This window comes from Elephantulus edwardii, unplaced genomic scaffold, assembly GCF_000299155.1.
Source record: "Elephantulus edwardii isolate Elephantulus edwardi_28Jun2011 unplaced genomic scaffold, EleEdw1.0 scaffold00062, whole genome shotgun sequence".
Lineage (NCBI taxonomy): Eukaryota > Metazoa > Chordata > Mammalia > Macroscelidea > Macroscelididae > Elephantulus > Elephantulus edwardii.
Window position 1 is genome coordinate 7,771,664 of NW_006399812.1, and position 18,154 is coordinate 7,789,817.

The 18,154-nt window shown below is 45.0% G+C and overlaps 1 protein-coding gene and 1 pseudogene across 2 annotated transcripts in view; one reads left to right on the top strand and one right to left on the bottom strand.

Moving 5' to 3' along the window:
- The first annotated feature begins 2,760 nt into the window (after window positions 1-2,760).
- MYLK3 (myosin light chain kinase 3) overlaps window positions 2,761-18,154 on the top strand; it is a 44,796-nt gene continuing 29,402 nt past the window's right edge. The window contains exons 1-3 of the mRNA XM_006887820.1: window positions 2,761-3,237; window positions 13,462-13,552; window positions 15,694-16,129. Of these exons, the coding sequence (XP_006887882.1) occupies window positions 2,761-3,237; window positions 13,462-13,552; window positions 15,694-16,129 (1,004 nt within the window). The remainder of the gene's footprint in view (window positions 3,238-13,461; window positions 13,553-15,693; window positions 16,130-18,154) is intronic.
- On the bottom strand, window positions 9,798-11,026 carry LOC102873504 (annotated as a pseudogene). The gene has a single exon (XR_438895.1). The product of XR_438895.1 is annotated as a eukaryotic translation initiation factor 4A2 pseudogene (transcript).

Here is an 18,154-nt window from a genome sequence, read left to right on the forward strand (position 1 = left end):
TGAAGTTGTTGACAGCTTCAATCCTTTCTCCATCTATCATAATGTTGAATGTTTCTTGAGGTTGAGATATAATCCATGCTGAAGGCTATTGTCATTGATCTTCTGCAGCAAATGTCTCAATTCCTCCTCACTCTCAGCAAACAAGGTTGTGTCATCTGCATAATACAGGTCATTGATAAGTCTTCCTCCGATCCTGGTGACACATTCTTCTTTATGGAGTCTGGCTTTTATTTACCTTTGATTAGAATTTAAAAAGTTAACCAATTTAAATTCTTATGGTACTTTTATGACTCCACGACACTTAACAACAACAAGAGAACTCTGTTGGCCTAGTGAACAGAAAGTGATGCTACCAAGCCAAAGGTGGGTGATTTTAATCTGTGGCCCTCAGGCCTGTTTTAATTGGGTTTTGGTCAAACATTCTTCTAAGCAGTATAGCACTGGTCTGTCCATTTGCTGTACAGAGGTAACTTGTGGTTGCTGTGATGCTAAACACTGTGACACTGATGTGTCAAATGCGATAATGGTTACCCATGATGGACAGTGTTTGGCGGAGCTCCCCGATTGAAAGTTTGGAAGCAGGAGTAGCATCCACTTTCAAAATTGCTTGCCTCTGGAAACTCTATGAACCTGGAAAAACAGTGAAAGCTATACAAGTGATCAGGTCTTTCAAACAACAACAACAACTATCATTAATTTAAATTCTTATGGTACTATTAATCTTGCAGTAGATGTGTCAGAGTAAGTGAAAGTGGCCCGGGATAGGCCCAGGTTTATTGTACATGGGGTCTTCATGAGTCGCAGAAGACTCGATGAGACATAACAACAACATTAATCTGAAATCTATAGATCTGGTGATAGGCTGGCAATTCTGGCAGCCTTGTCCTGGAGATGTGCTGTGAACCCAAACGTGGCATGTCTGGTGGTTTGAATCCACCAGTGGCTCCTTCAGGAGAAAGTTCTCCTCCCATTTTCAGCCTCAGAAAACCTGCTGGACGTTAGCTTTGGGCTTGCTCCAACTAGTTGGCAGTGAGAGGGTGTGTGTCCCAAAACTGGTGGGTCAGGCAGTGAGGGGAGAAGGGAGTTCTGGCAGGATGTCTATTTATAGTCTGGAGGCAGAATGCTCCCTTCCGGTTTTGCTGACTGAAGCCCACCGTCCCCCTGCTCCCAACCCCCCACTGAGAGTAATCACCTTTTCCTAACCCCAGAGGATCTGATCACACATGAATATTTCATAGCAGCAGCTAATCCAGCTTTTGACGAAACCTTCATGGTTACCTAGGACTTAAAATCTCAAAGCAACTTAAGGTGCTTTCAGTTGCCAAATTTCCATCCTAAGGATAATAATCTTTATTATCCTAACCGCCTTTGTTTGGGGCTGGTGGAGATTTATGAGGACATTGGACGCTCCCTACCCTCCACCTGCTGCCTGGCACTAACAATCCATGAACCATCTGCAAGAGGCCACGTGGCCGGGGACCTTGGACAAACTTCCCTCTCTGGGCCTTGCTTCCTAAAGGCCAGGCGCCAGATGAAGGGGGTGTTTGTGACAGCCTCAGGTTCTGCATCCCGATGCCCTCACTTCATTGTGTCTGCGTCATTGACGCTTCTGTGAAGTGACTGGTTTGAACGAAGAGTTCCTGAGGCAGAAACATTTGGGAACCATAGTACTCTGTAGGGCCCGACCGAGTATGGCTCCTTTTAGAAAATGAGTGTCCAGTGCTTACTTACGTCATTCCTGGGGTTGAGAATGGGTGAATGTAAAGAGCTCAGCCTGAAGGAGGGCACTTGGTGGGTAGCCTGGGCTTCTGTTCTATTTTTAGGGATAAGTGACTATGGCCTGGAGGTTTGGTGTGGGGAGAGACCTGCAGATTCACCCCTGAGGCAGCCTAAATTCAGGTTTATGACATTGGCTGTAACTTATTTTAATTTGTGAAAACATCACAATTCACATAATGGAAACCAAATATTTTTCTTTTTTAAAAATTATTATTATTATGAATTTTAATGAAAATTTAGAGAGATTTTGCATTTCCATTCATTCATTCATTCATTATTGCACTTTTCTCCCTGCCCAACCCTCCCCTCTGGTTCATTCTTCTCTTTGAAAAGTAAAATTCTTTCATTGTTATACAATCCCTCCCCCACATCCACTCCACTATGCAGCCTTCGAAACCAAATTTGTTTTTTAACAGCCTCACAGTTCTGTCAATGTTTGACCTGGCTCGTCCTTGTGAATTATGTTGTGTGGTAGGCGAGTTGGGCTCTGGTGGGCAGGGGTGCCCTCTATAGGCAATGCTTTGGGTATCTGAAGGTGTGCCTCTGTTATGGGGCCCCTAGAACCCCACTGTAGTATCCAGGTGACAGGAAGCTGGCCAAAGGACCCCCCTCCCCCCAATGCTTCTAACCTTTAGCTTCAGCTGCACGACCCCCTGCCTGGCTTGGGTAGATTCTTAAAATATTTCCCCATCAGCAGCCTCTCAGGGAGGAATGTTAACTGGTGCCATGGTGTCAAAGGGGCCCAGAGCAGGCCTGGGCCAAGCCCAGCCCACCGCTCCCAACATGGCAGGGTGGGAGATAAGCACAAGAATAGAGAGCGCTGGCCCTGGGCTCCCCAGTCGACTGGGCGTTGGGATGGATTGACACCACTGAGTGAGGCTGTCAGCGTGCGGGGACAATGAGCTTCCAGACACTTCTGTGAAAGGGAAAAGCAGACCTGTGCTCCTTCCACTTCCCCACCAGTGTCAAGCCGCCATCACGATGTCAGGAACCCCCAGCGAGAGTCTGGGATCCCAGGACCTGCCCGTGCTGGCCAAGGCCTGTTTAACCACCATGGACAGAAAGCTCAACCTGCTGAATGAGAAGGTCGACAAGCTCTTGCATTTGCAAGAACACGTCACGGAGACACTGCAGTTTGTGTGCCTCAGCCTGGATCGCTTGGAGCAAGGCCTTAACCGGGCAGAGGCCTCCCAAGCGCTGAGCCCAGTCACTGCCCCCAGAGCTCCCCCAGCTAACACCCAGGCCGGGAGCCCTGAGGTCCTGGAGCTGGTGAGGGCTGTGCAGCAGAACGCTGCCCAGCACGGCACCAGGCTGGAAGCCCTCTTTCGGATGGTGGTGACGGTGGACAAGGCGATTGCTTTTCTGGGGACCATGTTCCAGAACTCAAAGGTGGTGGATTTCATCACACAAGGGGGTGTACCCTGGAGGAGAGGTAGCCTGGCTGAGGACCCCGAGGAGGTCAGTGCTGCTGCTGTGTCCTCTGGCTGGAAGGGAGGTGGTGGGGTCAGACAGGGCAGGAGCTGCCCAGGCAGCTGGTCTTCAGCGAGCTGGGGGTGGCATTGTCCTCTCTGGTGGCTCATGTGTGGCCTGTTGATGGGGAGTAGAGATGGGAACCTCTCATAGATGGGCCTGGAGAGATGCTTCTGTTCTTAAGCAGAATTGGGGATACCAGGGTGATTAGATAAGGAGGGCTGTTATGTTTCTTTGACATCCCATGACCTCTCTTCCCCTGCTTCTGTACACCTGAGGCAGGGAGCGCTGGTGGCCCAGTGGTGAGAATTGCATTGCAGTCCCAAAGGCATGCGGTTTGAACCCACCAGCTGCTCATTGGGAGGATGGGCACTCTTTCCATGCAATTTGCTGCCTCTGAGAACTCACTAGAGGGTCAACTATGGGTCAGTTTTGACGCAATGGCAGCAACAACACGGGATGGATGGGGCGTGGCCAGCTTGCTCTGACAAGACCTGTGTTCAGAACCCTAGATCTGTTCTCAGCCTGCACTTTTCTGTCCCCAACTTTGTGCTGTGCCCCAGCGTGGGTGGAGTCAGCAGCTGCCTGTGTCGATGTGAGTGTTGACAGTGGCCCCAGTGGGGGATGACAAGCTGGAGCCTGGGATGGAAGGTGGCATTGGGGAGAAGCTGTTTCCTAGGGTTACATAATCAAACCCTCTGGCTAGAGGAAGCTTGGCTGTGGGGTAGGCTGAGGTGGGCAAGAGGCAGCCCTCTGTTTAGAAACAGCTGAGTGGTCAGCCACTTTGTAACCCTCAGACAGCCGGGAGCCTGCCTCCCAGGGAAGTCCCTAAAGTTGTAGCCAGCTTCTGGCAACAGATAAGATGGGGTTTGAGGGGTTAGACCTGCTTCTGTCCACTCCTGAGCCTTTTAGGGGCAAGGCTCAAGCAGTTTATCCCTTTTCTCCACCTGCAGCTAGGCCAGAGACACCCCCACACCTGCCCCACACCCAGCTTCTACCTTCCCTGTGCCTTCTCCCGGAGCACACCAGCTCACCCTAAAGTCCCTGCTGTCTGGGTCCACTGAGAGTGCCCTGCAAGGGAGATGTGGCCTTCTACTCCTGCACTGAGGGAGCTCTGGTGGCTTAGTGGTAAGGAGCTGTGCTGACAACCCAAAGGCACATGGTTCAAATCCACCAGCTCTTCTGCAGGAAACAGATGAGCAATCTCCTCTTGTGAGACTCACTGACTCTTTAGAGTCTCAGTTCTGACTCAAAGGTACACACAACTCTTGTATTAAAGGCCAGTCTTAGCTTAGGGAAAAATTTAATCTGATATTTATACCACACCGAACCTGCCTGGTGGAAGGTCGGCGGAAGAAGAGGAAGACACTTGACCAGGGGGATTGAAACAGTGACTGCTGCATGGGCTCTAGTGTGTCAGGAAGGGTGAGGACGGCACATGATAGGACACATGATATAACAGCAACAGAGACACCTTTGAAATGTCTAATGATCAACTTCTGAAAAAATGAGTCAGAATCCATTCATTCAGCAGCAGCTGGCTTTATTTTACTTCCCGCCTCCCCCCCCCCCAAGGATATTTGCATTTCCCCAACTCCAGGGTCGCTTGCTCCCCTCACTTCCCTCCTCCACCTGGGCTCAGGGCCCCTTTCCCAAGGCATCCTTGAATTCTCCTGATGTCTGCATCCAGCAGCCCCGTAGTACACTGTGCTGCTGCCTTTATTTTAATGCAAATGTTTTGACATTGTTTGGCTCTGATGGTTTTTTCTTTATCTATTTTGGGAATTGTTTCATATTAGTATCTAAAACAGGTTCCTCATTCCTTTTTTTTTTGTTGCTGTTAAATTTCCCGAGTGCTCTGTTTTCTGGGATGTGTTTTCATTTATGAATCAGCGTGAAACAACTGGTGCATGTGAACTTTGAACCCAACCTGTAAGAAAGAGCTCTTTTTAAAAAGACTAAGATTACAGTATCGTTCTTATACCTACAAAGCACTTGGTAACTTTGAACTCGCTGCCACGCATTGATTCTGACTGACAGCAACTCTCCCCTGTTAGGTTTCTGAAGCTGTAAATCTTAAAGGAGGGAAATTGCCTGGCTTTCTCTAGAGGAGGTTATGGTGGTTTCGTACTGGAGAAGCGAGGCTTCCTGGTTAGCATTGCAACATGCCACGGACCACGTCGCTGACAACTTGTGCTGCCAGCATCAGTGTTCAGATTGCTCTGATGGATTTAATGCCCCCTCACTTTTTTTTTTATAACATTTTGATTATTTGACTCAGGATCCAAGTAAGACCTCTGATTATATCCCTTTCCACCCCCCTCCACAATTCATAAAAATATATAACGTTTTGTTGTAAAAAAAATTCAAACATACTAACAGTACTTAGACTGCGAGTATCTTCTAAATATGGCTTTAATGACAATTTATTATGCATTTTCTGTAGCTTCAAAATTGTGTGTGCTCATATCGTGACTCTTCCAAGATTGCAGTCTTTAACCCTTTTCCTACCGATCTAGAAATTTTTTTTATATATTAATGAAATTAGCATCTGCTTTCTCTTTTTGAAGTCTTTGCACTATTTCTTATTTATACCTCTCTACTGGCACTTAATGGCCATCTCTTCTGGTTCTTGCATTTAATATAATGCACATATTTAGCAGCTGTCTACAGCTTTGGGTCTAGTGTTCCAACCTAGCTGTCAGCTCCTTATTGACCCATGAAGTGAAGCTTCCTGGCCTGGACAGACACCAGGGCTGATCTACAGGAAGTGCTCCGAGAATCAGTAGTAAATCCATCACAGCTTTTTTTTTTAAATTTTATTTTATAAATTTTAATACACATTTACAGAGATTTTGGATTGCCATTGATTCATTGTTGCACTTTTCTCCCTGCCCAGCCCTCCCTGCCCCAGTTCGCATCTCTCTTTGAAAAGTAAAAGAAAAATTCTTTCTTTGGTATACAATCCCCCCTCACCCGTCCCACTGGCCCGAGTATACTCCACTATGCAACCTTAATTCTGGACTCTTGTGATAACCATAATACCCTATCATATATCACTTTTAAATTATTCTCTCCCTCATCTGTTTCAATGCAGTATACATAATTTATCCAGTTTTTCTCAGTCTTACCCCAACCCCGATGTCAGTTCCATTCTGCAACAGTGGCATCATGTAATATTTGTCCTTTTGTGACTGAGATACTTCACTCAGCATAATGTCCTCCAGAGTCACTCATTTTGAATAATATTGCATGAGTTCCTTGTTTTTCAATGCAGCGTAGTATTCCATTGTGTGAATATACCACAGCTTCTCTCTCCATTTGTTTGCTGATGGGCACCTGGGTTATTTCCAACTCCTTGCTATTGTGAACAAAGCCGCGATAAACATGGGTGAGCATATATCTACTTGGATGTTAGTTATGATCTCTTCAGGGTATATTCCCAGTAGTGGAATTGCTGGGTCAAATGGTATCTCTATTTGCAACTTTTTGAGAAAGTGCCACACCACCTTTCACAGTGGTTGCACCATTCTACACTTCCACCAACAGTGAATAAGGGTTCCAGTTTCTCCACAACCTCGCCAGCATTTGTTGCTTGCTGTTCTGTTAAATTTTGCTATTTCTGACTGTGGTGAGATGATAACTCATAGTTGTTTTGATCAGTCACAGCTTTTTAACGTGTGCAGCTGCACGTTACAGAGGATTTAAGGAGATCTGAGCTTGCTGGAGAGTAAAGACGTGAACTTTTATGGAATTGAATGAAACCTTTGCCTTTGCTGTTGAATTAGAAGCTTGTGCCAGACCTCCCGGGGTCTTCTGCAGTATGCGATAGCACTCTGTTTGGTTATTAAAAGAATTTGATTATTGGAATCAGGCTCAAAAAAAAGACTCGAAGGCAGGTGGCTCTGTCAGGTTCAAGCTCATCCAGAAGTGGGCCCGAGTCACAGCCCAGCTTCCCAGACACCATGGGTGCCCTAGAGCAGCATTTGGGTTTCATTCTGCTTCCTCTGGATTGGCAGGCTAAGCAGAGACCAGGCTCAGGACGCATAAGGCAGTACGCATTGTGGCGTGGGTCTCTGTGTTTGTGTGCGCACTTGCGTGGGCCTACATTGAAAACAGTGGAAGAGTCAGGACATTTTGAACCCAAGAAGGTCTGCCAAAGGACAATCTACACTTGGGGATGGGGGTGGAGTGTGAAATAGGAGGAGGCTGGTGATAATGCCTCCAGCTCCCTCAAGCCCAGAGCGGGGGGTGGCAGGACAGTCTCAGCAAGAGGCCAAGGCAGTCCAGGTCACATTGTGATGCTGATGGTGACCTTGACGGTAGCAGGCGGCATTCATTCATTAAATGTCTACCACATGTCAGGCCTCAGCTGGTGCCTTCCGTGTACTGTGTCCTTATATTTTTTGGCAAAGATCTGTGTTCCGGAATCCAGAGGGAATGTGCAAGTAATGGGATTGGGGAAAGTGGATATGGTGTGGGATAAACATGAAACTCAGGGTCAGCTTTGTGGTGAAGGAGAGGCAAGGACTCTGAAGCCCCATTGAGAGAGAACTCTTCTACAGAGCTTTGCGATGGTGGTCTATGCTCCCAGATATTTTATTTTTTTTATTGTGATTTTGACAAACGTTTACAACAAAGTTGGGTTTTCATTCAGTCATTATTTCACATTTTTCTCCCTACCTCCCCCATTCAGTTAAAAAAAAATTAATTCATTAATTCATTGCATGATTTCTTCCCCTCTAATCAACCCCTCCCCAGTCCACTTTGCAATGCACATCTTATTTGGGACTGTTGTCATACACAAATAAGGCCTTTTAAAAATATTCCTTTTAAGTGCCCATCAATAAATGAATGCATAGAGAAGCTGTGATGTATTCACACAATGGAATACTATGCAGCACTGAAAAACAAGGATCTCATGAAATATACAAAGTGGGTGATCCTGGAGGACATTAAACTGAGTGAAATATCTCAGTTACAAAAGGACAAATACTGCATAATGCTACTGCTATAAAACAGGACTGACATGGGGGCTAGGGGAAACTAAGAAAAGAGGAGATAAATAATTTACACTGCATTGAAACAGATTAGGAAAAAAAACTCTTTAAAAGAAATATATGATTTGGTATTATTTGCATGACAACAATCCAGAATAAGAGCTGCTTAGCAAAGTGGATTGGGAGTAAGGAGGAAAATGTGCAACAATGAATGAATGGAAATCTAAGTTCTTTATAAACTTTTGTTAAAATCTCAATTAAAATGAAAAATATTAACAAAAGAAATAAAGTGAAATGTCAAGGAAAAAAATTTTTTAAAAAGAAGTTCTTTTAAACAGTTCGTTCCTTCTTCTGTTCCAATGCAGTGTTCATTATTTATCCTTTCTGATTTTTCCCTAACTGCAATGTCAGTCCTGTTTTATAACATTGGTGTTATCCAGTATTTGTCCTTTTTATACTGAGATATTGCACTCAGCATAATGTCCTCCAAGATCACCTATGTTATGTACTATTTTACAAGTTCCTTTTCAGTGCTGTGTCATATTCCATTGTGTGAATATACCATAGTTTTTCTATCCATTCATTTGTTGATGGACACTTGGGTTGCTTCTATCTCTTTGCTGTTGTGAATAATGCAGCAATAAACATGGGTGTGCATTACTGCCAGCTCTTTTTATTTTTCAGAGAATCTGTGAACCCAAATTTTTTCTCAACCAGTTTTGTTAAGGTTTAACTTGCATACAATAAACTGACTTACACATAAATATACAGTAACAACTCATTGCCTTTGGATCAACTCATAGGTGACTCTCTGGCCTTGTCAGAGATTGTAAATCACACTGGAGAAGATTGACTGCCTTTCTCCTGCAGGGCAAGTGGTGGATTCAAACTGCCTTTCTTTTTTTTTTTTTTTTAAAGTGAATATACAATTTATTTAACATTCAAACTTCATTTCATTAGGACATGTGCAATATGGCAATTTTACTGGAGGTTCAACCCTACCTAGGATATGATTGCTTGCTGGGGCTTAGCAACAGGGTCCAGTTCACACTTAACACTAATTAAATATTTTATTGAATAAATATCAAGCAAAATGCATTCAAATGCATTCTAAAAAAACTATTTTAAAGGCCTTTCTATTTAGGCTAAGGGCAAACACAATAAAGGCAGGTATGCTAGTTTAACATAATTGGCTGATTTAATACAGCACTTATATCTTTTAGTCCACAAATATATTATTAAATGATAGAGAACATCTAATACAACCATTTCTACATAACTAGGAAATAAATTTCTAAGAAAGAAAGCTTTTACAGACCCCATCTTTTATGCCCACCCCAACAGTCTAACTCTAAGAGGATAAAGCCAATGACTTTCCTCACAAGAGCTCACGACAAAGTCGTGTTGCTATCAAAATCTGTATTTCTGATCCGTTATGAGCATTGAGACAAGATTCAAATATTCCCAAAGAAAGAAGCACAATGCACGTTGTGATCGCCTATTCAGCAACAGCGAACAAAACAATTCAGAACTATCTCATCCCAGGAATTAAATAAGGTCAGCCACATTCATTGGCATCTCCTCCACTGTTGTATTGTAGAAAGTCTCAATGTCACGAAGAATCCGCTTGTCTTCTTCAGTAACAAAGTTTATAGCCACACCTTTCCTCCCAAATCGACCCCCTCTGCCAATTCTGTGAATATAGTTTTCACGATTGGTAGGTAGGTCATAATTTATAACCAAAGATACTTGTTGAACATCAATTCCACGTGCCAACAAGTCAGTGGTGATCAGAACCCTGCTTGACCCTGATCGGAATTCCCTCATGATCACATCTCTTTCCTTCTGGTCCATGTCACCATGCAGTGCAGAAACTGTAAAGTCCCTAGCATGCATTTTCTCAGTGAGCCAGTCCACCTTGCACCTTGTATTGAGAAAGATAACAGCCTGTGTAATCGTCAGTGTCTCATACAGGTCACAAAGTGTATCCAACTTCCATTCCTCTCTTTCAACATTAATATAAAACTGTTTGATTCTTTCAAGGGTCGAATTCTTCTTTTTTTCACCAGAATTCGAATTGGAACCCTCATGAATTTTTTTGTTACTTCCAACACATCAGTTGGCACTGTGGCAGAAAGTAACACAACCTGAATACTCGTATTTAATTTTTGAAAAATCTCATAGATTTGATCCTTAAACCCTCGGCTCAACATTTCATCTGCTTCATCCAAAACAAACATTTTGATCCATTTTGGGGAAAGGTATCTCCTGTTTAACATATCAAATACTCTCCCTGGAGTACCAACAACAGTATGTGGTGCTTCAGCCTGCAGCTTTTGCATTTCATTTCGAACATTGGTTCCACCAATGCAGGCATGACAAGTTGCTCCCATATAATCTCCAAGAGCCAGAATTACCTTTTGGATCTGTTGAGCCAGTTCTCTGGTGGGGGCCAATACTAGTGCTTGGGTCTCCTTGAACTCAATCTCCAACTGTTGCAGGATGGAAATAGCAAATGTGGCTGTCTTGCCAGTACCTGACTGAGCTTGAGCAATCACATCATACCCTTTAATGCAGGGAATAATAGCTCTCTGCTGAATAGCTGAAGGCTTCTCGAAACCATAAGCATAGATACTCCGGAGAAGGGATTCTTTTAAATTCATATCATCAAAGTTATCAACAATTTCATTCCAGTAGCTCTCGATGACACCATCGGGGTCCATTCCCTCAGGGCTGCCATGTTCTCTGCTGTTGTAATCAGCGGAGCCACCAGACATGTTCGAACAAACCACTCAGCGCTCGACTGAAAAGCTAAACTGCCTTTCTTAGGGTGGACAGCACAACTCCTTAACCATTACACCACCAGAGCTTTAAGTACACAGACTAATAAGTTTATATACCTATCACTTTTAAACAAAGCCTTGGATTTTAATGTATGATTTTCTAAATTTTAAAGATTGATAAAAAAAATTAAAATCTTAAAAACTCTGCAGGCCTCCTTAAAAAAAAAATAAATTTTACCCTTGAACTGCCTCTGGCCTTGAAATGGGGAACTATTTTAACTGTTAAGGCCTTTTGTGGCAAAGTCATTGTCCCTGAGTGACACAAACAGTTTGTACTTATCTGATCATCTAAGGTTGCAAGCTGCTGACATAAAGATTACAGTCCAGTAAGATTATAGCTCACGGAGCACAGTTCCACTCCGTAATACACGGGGAGTCCCCATGGGTCAGAACTGACTTGAAAGCAATGGGTTTAGCTTTTCCCCACTTTTGGTGGCAAAGCCAAGAACAATGTCTTTTGGTGGTGACTTCTACAAGACGTGGGGTCAGACATGCTTCTGTGACAAATACCAGGGGGCGTTTGTAGAAAGTTCACTAGCCAAAGGCTCAAAACCCCCAGAAGTATCAAGGGAGTCCAGTCAGGGGCTAGTCCACCTAGAAATATATCTGCTTGAGAGCTCACTGTAGGTAATGCCGGAGCAATCAGTATCAGGACTGCTCAGGGTCAACGTGCATGCCTGGCTCTGGTCTAGGGTGTGAAGACCAGAGTTGGCCAAGGGATGCTGATGGTGTCTGTGTGTGATGCCTTCAGCTGGGCATTCTCACACATTTAACACGGACAGTGCCCTGTCCCGGGCAGAACAGCATTACCAGAGTGACTGGACATTCACTATGTGCTGGGCACTCAGGGCTCCTTTTATCTCTACTCATCCTCTCACTAATTCTACCAGGTAGATTATCCCAATTTACACAGGAGAAAAGTGAGTCATGGAGAAGCTAAGTACTTGGCCAAGTGGTGAAGGTGAGATTCAAACTCGGCAGGTTTGACTTGAGAGTCCATTCCCCTGGCTACTACTGTTGTTGTTGGTTCTTGTTAGCTACCATCAAGCTGACTATGGCTTATAGCGGCCCTATGAACAATAAGAAGGTCAGAGATGTTGAGGATGGAAGAGGGTAGAACAGGGTTCAGATACATCGTCGGTGGGGTTCTGAACCCTGCTCTAGCCTTTGCCACCCTTAACATCTCCGCTACACTTGGGCCTTTTTCAAGAACTGGTACCTCCTAACAGCTTCCAAGGAGCACCCAGCCTGCCCCATCTCCAAGCCACTGCTAGTGTTAAGAGGTACTTGTGAGACTCTGCCCAGTCAGCTCCAAAGCAGACATTATCAACCGATCAGAGCACTTTTCCCCAAGCAGGGATTTCTTTGCCTTTAGAATGCTACTAAACCAACACTGTGGTAGTCACAGACAGTGGTCAGAGATGGCATGTTAAGTACAAGTTTCTTCCCCATGCCCAGCCTAGGTCTTCTGAAGTCCAGTTTGCCTACACCTACCCTTCACCAGCAACACTATGCTCTGGCTCCAAAAGTAGACTCTTCTTCTTTTGAGTTTATGGCCTTTGAAGAGCTTCAGTGTCTATTTCTAACGTTGTTGTTGCTGTTGTGTGCTGCTGAGTTGGAACCGACTCACAGCTAACCCTCGAGTGGGTTTTCAGAGGCAGTAAATCACACTGGAGGAGATTGCCTACCCTTCTCCCATGGAGCACCTGGTGGATTCGAACCGCCTGCCTTTGGGCTTTGAAACTGCAGTGCAGCTTCTTGCCACTAGGCCACCAGAGCTTCCAACATGGTAATGATAATATCTACTAACTGAAAGGTTGGAAGTTCACGTTTACTCCAAGACTCCTTGAAAGAAACCCTGGGTATTTATTTCTAGAAAATTGACCCTGAAAACCCTGTGAAGTTCAGTTCTCCTGTGCTACACCTGGGTTTGCTATGAGCTGGAATCATCCCTATCGCAACTGGATTTTGGTTTGTTGGTTTTGTTTTGTTTTTTTTAGGGCACTGGCGGTTCAGTGGCAGAATTCTCACCTTCTACAGAGGACACCCATGCCCGATTCCTAGCCAATGCACGTCATACACAATTACCCCTGTTTGTCTATGGAGGCCAAGATGCAGGTTTAAGCAGTTTCCAGTAACAGACTTAGAAGAAAGGCCTGACAACCTACCTCCTAAAATAAGCCACTGAAACCCTTTTCATCACAGCGTTTTGGTCTTGCTGCCCGTGGGGCGAGCATGACAGCAGCTAACAACATCATTCATTGTGTGACAGCAGATAACCCGAGACTCTCTGTCTTAAGTGCTTGGTAGTTGAGCAACAAATGTTTGTGTGTTGCTGACGGTAATAGTTGTCATGGTGATTATTTCAGAACAAAGAGAAAGCGGAAGAGAAGGGGGCAAAACCAAAGCCTGTGCTGAGCTCCAGAAGCGCACACGCCCGAAGCAAGGAGCCATGGGCAGGTGAGTGGGCCCTCCTGGCTTTACCCACCTCACGGGCAGGACAGTCAGGGAAGAGAGAAAACAGCAGCACCACCTCCAAACAGCAGGACGACGGGAGAACCAGGCGCGCTTCCCCCCACTCCGTTCGTGTGTCCTCTATGCATATCCAGAGAGTCAGACTTTGGCTTTTATTCCATATTCAATGCTTATTTCATTCCACGTTGCTTTCCGTTTTTATATCCAATTATTATAGCATCATTTAAAAAATTAATTTGCAGTCTTTATACAGTTCTGGAGACAAATTGACAAAACGGGGTCTACAGAGAGCTGTCTGGTTATGTCTTTCTCACTTAGGCTGACCCTCCACCTTTCCAAGCATGATGTCCCTTTCCAAAGAGGACGCTCCCCAAGCAACATGCCCAGAGTATGAGGGGCAAAGCATCATCATCTTTGCCTCCATGGAGCACTTTGGTTACACTTTTCTCAAGACACTTCCATTTGTACTTTTAGCCGTGCGTGGGATGTTCAGTACTCCTCTCCAACATCACAGCTCAAAGGCAGCAATTCTTCTTCCATCGTCCTTATTCATTGTCCAGCTCTCAGATATACACAGCAACGAGGCGGACTGACACAATGACAGCAGAAATGGATGTGAGCACGCCAAAGATCCTGATGGCGCAGTCTAAGACAGTTCAGCACAGGGTTGCCGAGTCATACCTAACCTGACGGCAACGAACAGTAACAACACTTCTGTCTCGTTTCCGTCCTTCCTTGCTCCCTGCTTCCTCTCTACCTAATTCATAAACACTTTAGAAAAAAACTGCCAATGTTTCCATGATTTTTCACCACAATAATTCCGTTCCTCTCTCTCACTGTCTCCCCTTAGACAGAAACACACATTACTTGTCATCTACAGTATATCCCGAGACCCCTCCATTGCTGTGTATAATCAGTTCTTTTCTTTTTTTAAAGTTTATACTGATTTATTAACAAAGTTTGATTTATTAAAAAAGTTTGAATACATTGTTTTTCACAAAAGATCCTTCCCATTTCCTTCACCCCCCCCATCAAATTGTGCAACCCTATGATTAACACCCCACCCTGCCTCTCGCCCCTCACCCCTCTACTCCCTACCTCACCCCACTTGGATCCTACAATTACGGTTTTATACAGTATTTGTCCTTGTGACACTGAGTTAGTTCACTCGGCATAATGCTCTCCAGTCTCCCCCAGGTTAGGTGATAATTTACAAAATTAATATTCCATTGTGTGAATGTACCACAATGTCTCAATCCATTCATTTGTGCTTGGGCATCTGGGCTGTTTCCATGTTCTTGTGATGGTGAATAACGCTGCTGTGAACATTGGTGTACAAGTCTCTGTTTGAGCCTCACTTCTCATTTTCTTGGGGTGTGTTCCTTTTGTATGACTGTGTGGTGCTCCATCGTGGGTGTGTTCGGTTGACAGCCCTGCCGCTGACCATCTGAGTTGAGCACTGTGTCTGGTTCTAATGAACAGTGATGCTGCATTGCAAGGCTTTGTGCATGTTCTTCACAGTATCTCTGGGATGGATTCTTCCATGGGGGTCTGCTTCTTAACAACACGTTTTTTGTTTTGTTTTGTGTTTAAATTTATTTTAATGAAAGTTTACAAAGAATTTGGATTTCCATTCATTCATTGTGGCACTTTTCTCCCTGCCTACCCCTCCCCCCAATTTGCTTTTCTGTTTGAAAAGTAAAAGAAAAATTCTTTCATTATTATAATCCCTCCCCAAGTCCACTCCACTATGCTACCTTCATTTTGGACTCCTGTCATAACAATAATATCTAATCACATATCCCTTTTAAACAGATCTTTCCCTCATCTGTTTCAATGCAGTATACATTTTTTTTTATCCCATCTTTCTTAGTCTCCCCCCAACCCCTATGTTGGTCCTCTTTTAAACAGTGGCATTATGCCATATTTGTCTTTTTGTGACAGAGATATTTCATTCAGCGTACTGTCCTCCAGGGTCACCCATTTTTTTCATGAGTTCCTTGTTTTTCAATGCAGCATAGTATTCCATTGTGTGACTATACTAGAGCTTCTCTATCCATTCGTTTTTTGATGGGCACTTGGGTTGTTTCTAACAGCATGTTTTTATCTGACTTCTTTCGCCATAGAGAGCCAGAAGACAGAGCCCCCAGAAGGGGCAGTGGAGTGGCTACCTCTCATCCATGCTTCAGGGCTGAAGGCAGACCTCCTCACTCAGGCTGGGACCTCACCGGGGCAAGGAGATGGAGTCCCTGGGCAGGGCCAGGTGGCCTCTGACCACCTTTTGCTGCCCGTGGAAGTGGAAGCCAGAGCTCCTAAGACAGTGAGCAAGAGCCTTAGGCCTGGTCTGGAATTGCCTACAGGCCCTGTCAGGGCCAGTGAGGTCTTCACCAGTCAAGAAACTGCACCAGGAGCAGAACATGGGGCACTGACCAGCAGACGTGGCTCTCAGACTGCAGAGGAGGGACTGAGGCTGACTTCAGAGCCCGGCTTCCAGCCCCCAGCAGTCATGGGGCCTCCAGCCCAAGGTGGGGCGGCTGGCAACAGTGAACAAAGGGCTCCAAGGTAAGGGACATCCTTCATTCAAAGCTGGGAAGGGAAAGGCATCGGCTGTGACCTCTTAGCTTGGGCCTGGTCAATGGATGAGATGCGTGTGTGCTGAGCTCTATACCTAGCAGCTAGCTGGCTTGATGAGGACAAGACAGGAGACGGTGTCAGCCTTGAAGAACTGAGAATACTGCTCTTAACTGCCACTTACTCGTGTGACCTGGGACCTTAAGACCATCGTGCTCAGATTGAAGCAAGTCTTCAGTGAGGGACAGGCAGTGAGCAGTACTGCTGTTTGGGTTTGATTTTGGCCTTTAACAAACTCCCCAGGTGATTCCAACAAGGAACATGACTGAAAACTGCCACCTATTCACACAAAAAGAAAAAAAAATATACAAATATAACTATAACTATAAATACTAAAAAACAACTACCAAAACCCAAACCCACTACCTTTGATTTGTGTTAGAGTAGCAGGAGTTTCCCCGATCCTTGAATTAGAACACAGGGTGTTTCCAGGACCTCATGTTAGGAAATGGAAACTTTCCCTGGGCCTAGACATTAGCCGGGTGAAATCTGGATGGATTGCTTCCCAAAGGTGAATGAAGTGAAAACAAACAAACAAACAACAGAAAAAACCAACCCAAACCAACCAAACAAACAAAAAGAGCATGCAACACAGAAGAATAGAGACAGAGTAGACTATCAAGTAAGAGCAATACACAGAGTAAACATTATTAAGTAAAAATGATTCACTCCCAAGAAAGGAGCGTGAGTCTATCCTCAAGAGAGGTGAGAACGAACGAGCCCCTTCTCCAATGCTGTCTGGTTGCATAGCCTTTGGGCCTCCTGAACTCTTTTCAATAGCCATGGTCTTTGCTGAGATGGGCCTTTGGTAGAAGTTCATTGACTCCAGATGGATGAGTCAACTGTTGACATCAGCTAATTTGTTCTGTTGTCTCCTGCTTGGATTCTATCTCTTGTTTTTTTCCAGGACCTTCACAACCACATTTTTCTTTGTTCTCTCTGCTCCTAACAAGTTGATTCCAACTCACAGTGACCTTCCATCCTAGTGACCTTACAGAGTTACCCTATGAGTTTCGGAGGCTGTAAGTCATTATAGGAGCAGAGAGCCAAATCTTTTTGTCAGATAGCTGCATCTGGTGGGTACAAACTGCTAACTGAAAAGTTAGCAGCTCAACACTTAACCCCCACACACTATTACGGCTCCTTAGAGGTTGGAGAGCAATAGCAAAAGCAGGAGGTGAGGTGCACAGAACCAAGCATTTGGCAGACATGTACTCACTCCTCATGGCATCCCCCAGAGGCTGGTGTACTGCCACCCTATTTTATTGATGAGAAAAGGGGTTCAGCGTGCTCGATGTTCATAAAAGGACCTACAACCACTGTGCCCCCTACTTTTATCAGGCCAGCATCAAATTTGATACTTGGGAAAGTAAAATGTCATCAAAGGAAAGGAAGACCCTAATGAGATTGGCTGATGCAGTGCCGGCAACCGTGGGTTCAAGGTTAGCGGAGAATAAGAGGATGGCGCAGAATTGGGCCGGGCTTAGGTCTGTGGAACATAGGGTAGCTATGAGGCATAACTGAGTTGATAGTATCAAACAACAATAGGATGGTGGGGAGAGGAAGGACGGGGCACACAGGGACATGTGAGGTCAGTACAGGCTGCGTCTCCCTAAGAAGAGAGGTGTTTAAGAGGGTCCCCTGAAGCTGGAATTGTGAATTTGTGGCCCACTGACCACAAGTAAGCTGCAGTTTCTGTGCCTCAACTAAGTGGACAAATCTGAGGAGAACTGAGTTATGCAGACCCCAGGTCTTCCCCAGCCCTGTGCTTTCACTCCACTGGGTAGTTGTTGTTGTTGTTATGTGCCGTCGAGTCATTTGCAACTCATAGCGACCCTACGTACAACAGCCCTAAACCCTGCTCTATCCTGTGCCAATCGCACTGCCTCTGACATACCCATCTCATTATCCCAGTCACTGAATCAATCCACCTCACAGAGGGTCTTCCCCTCCTGC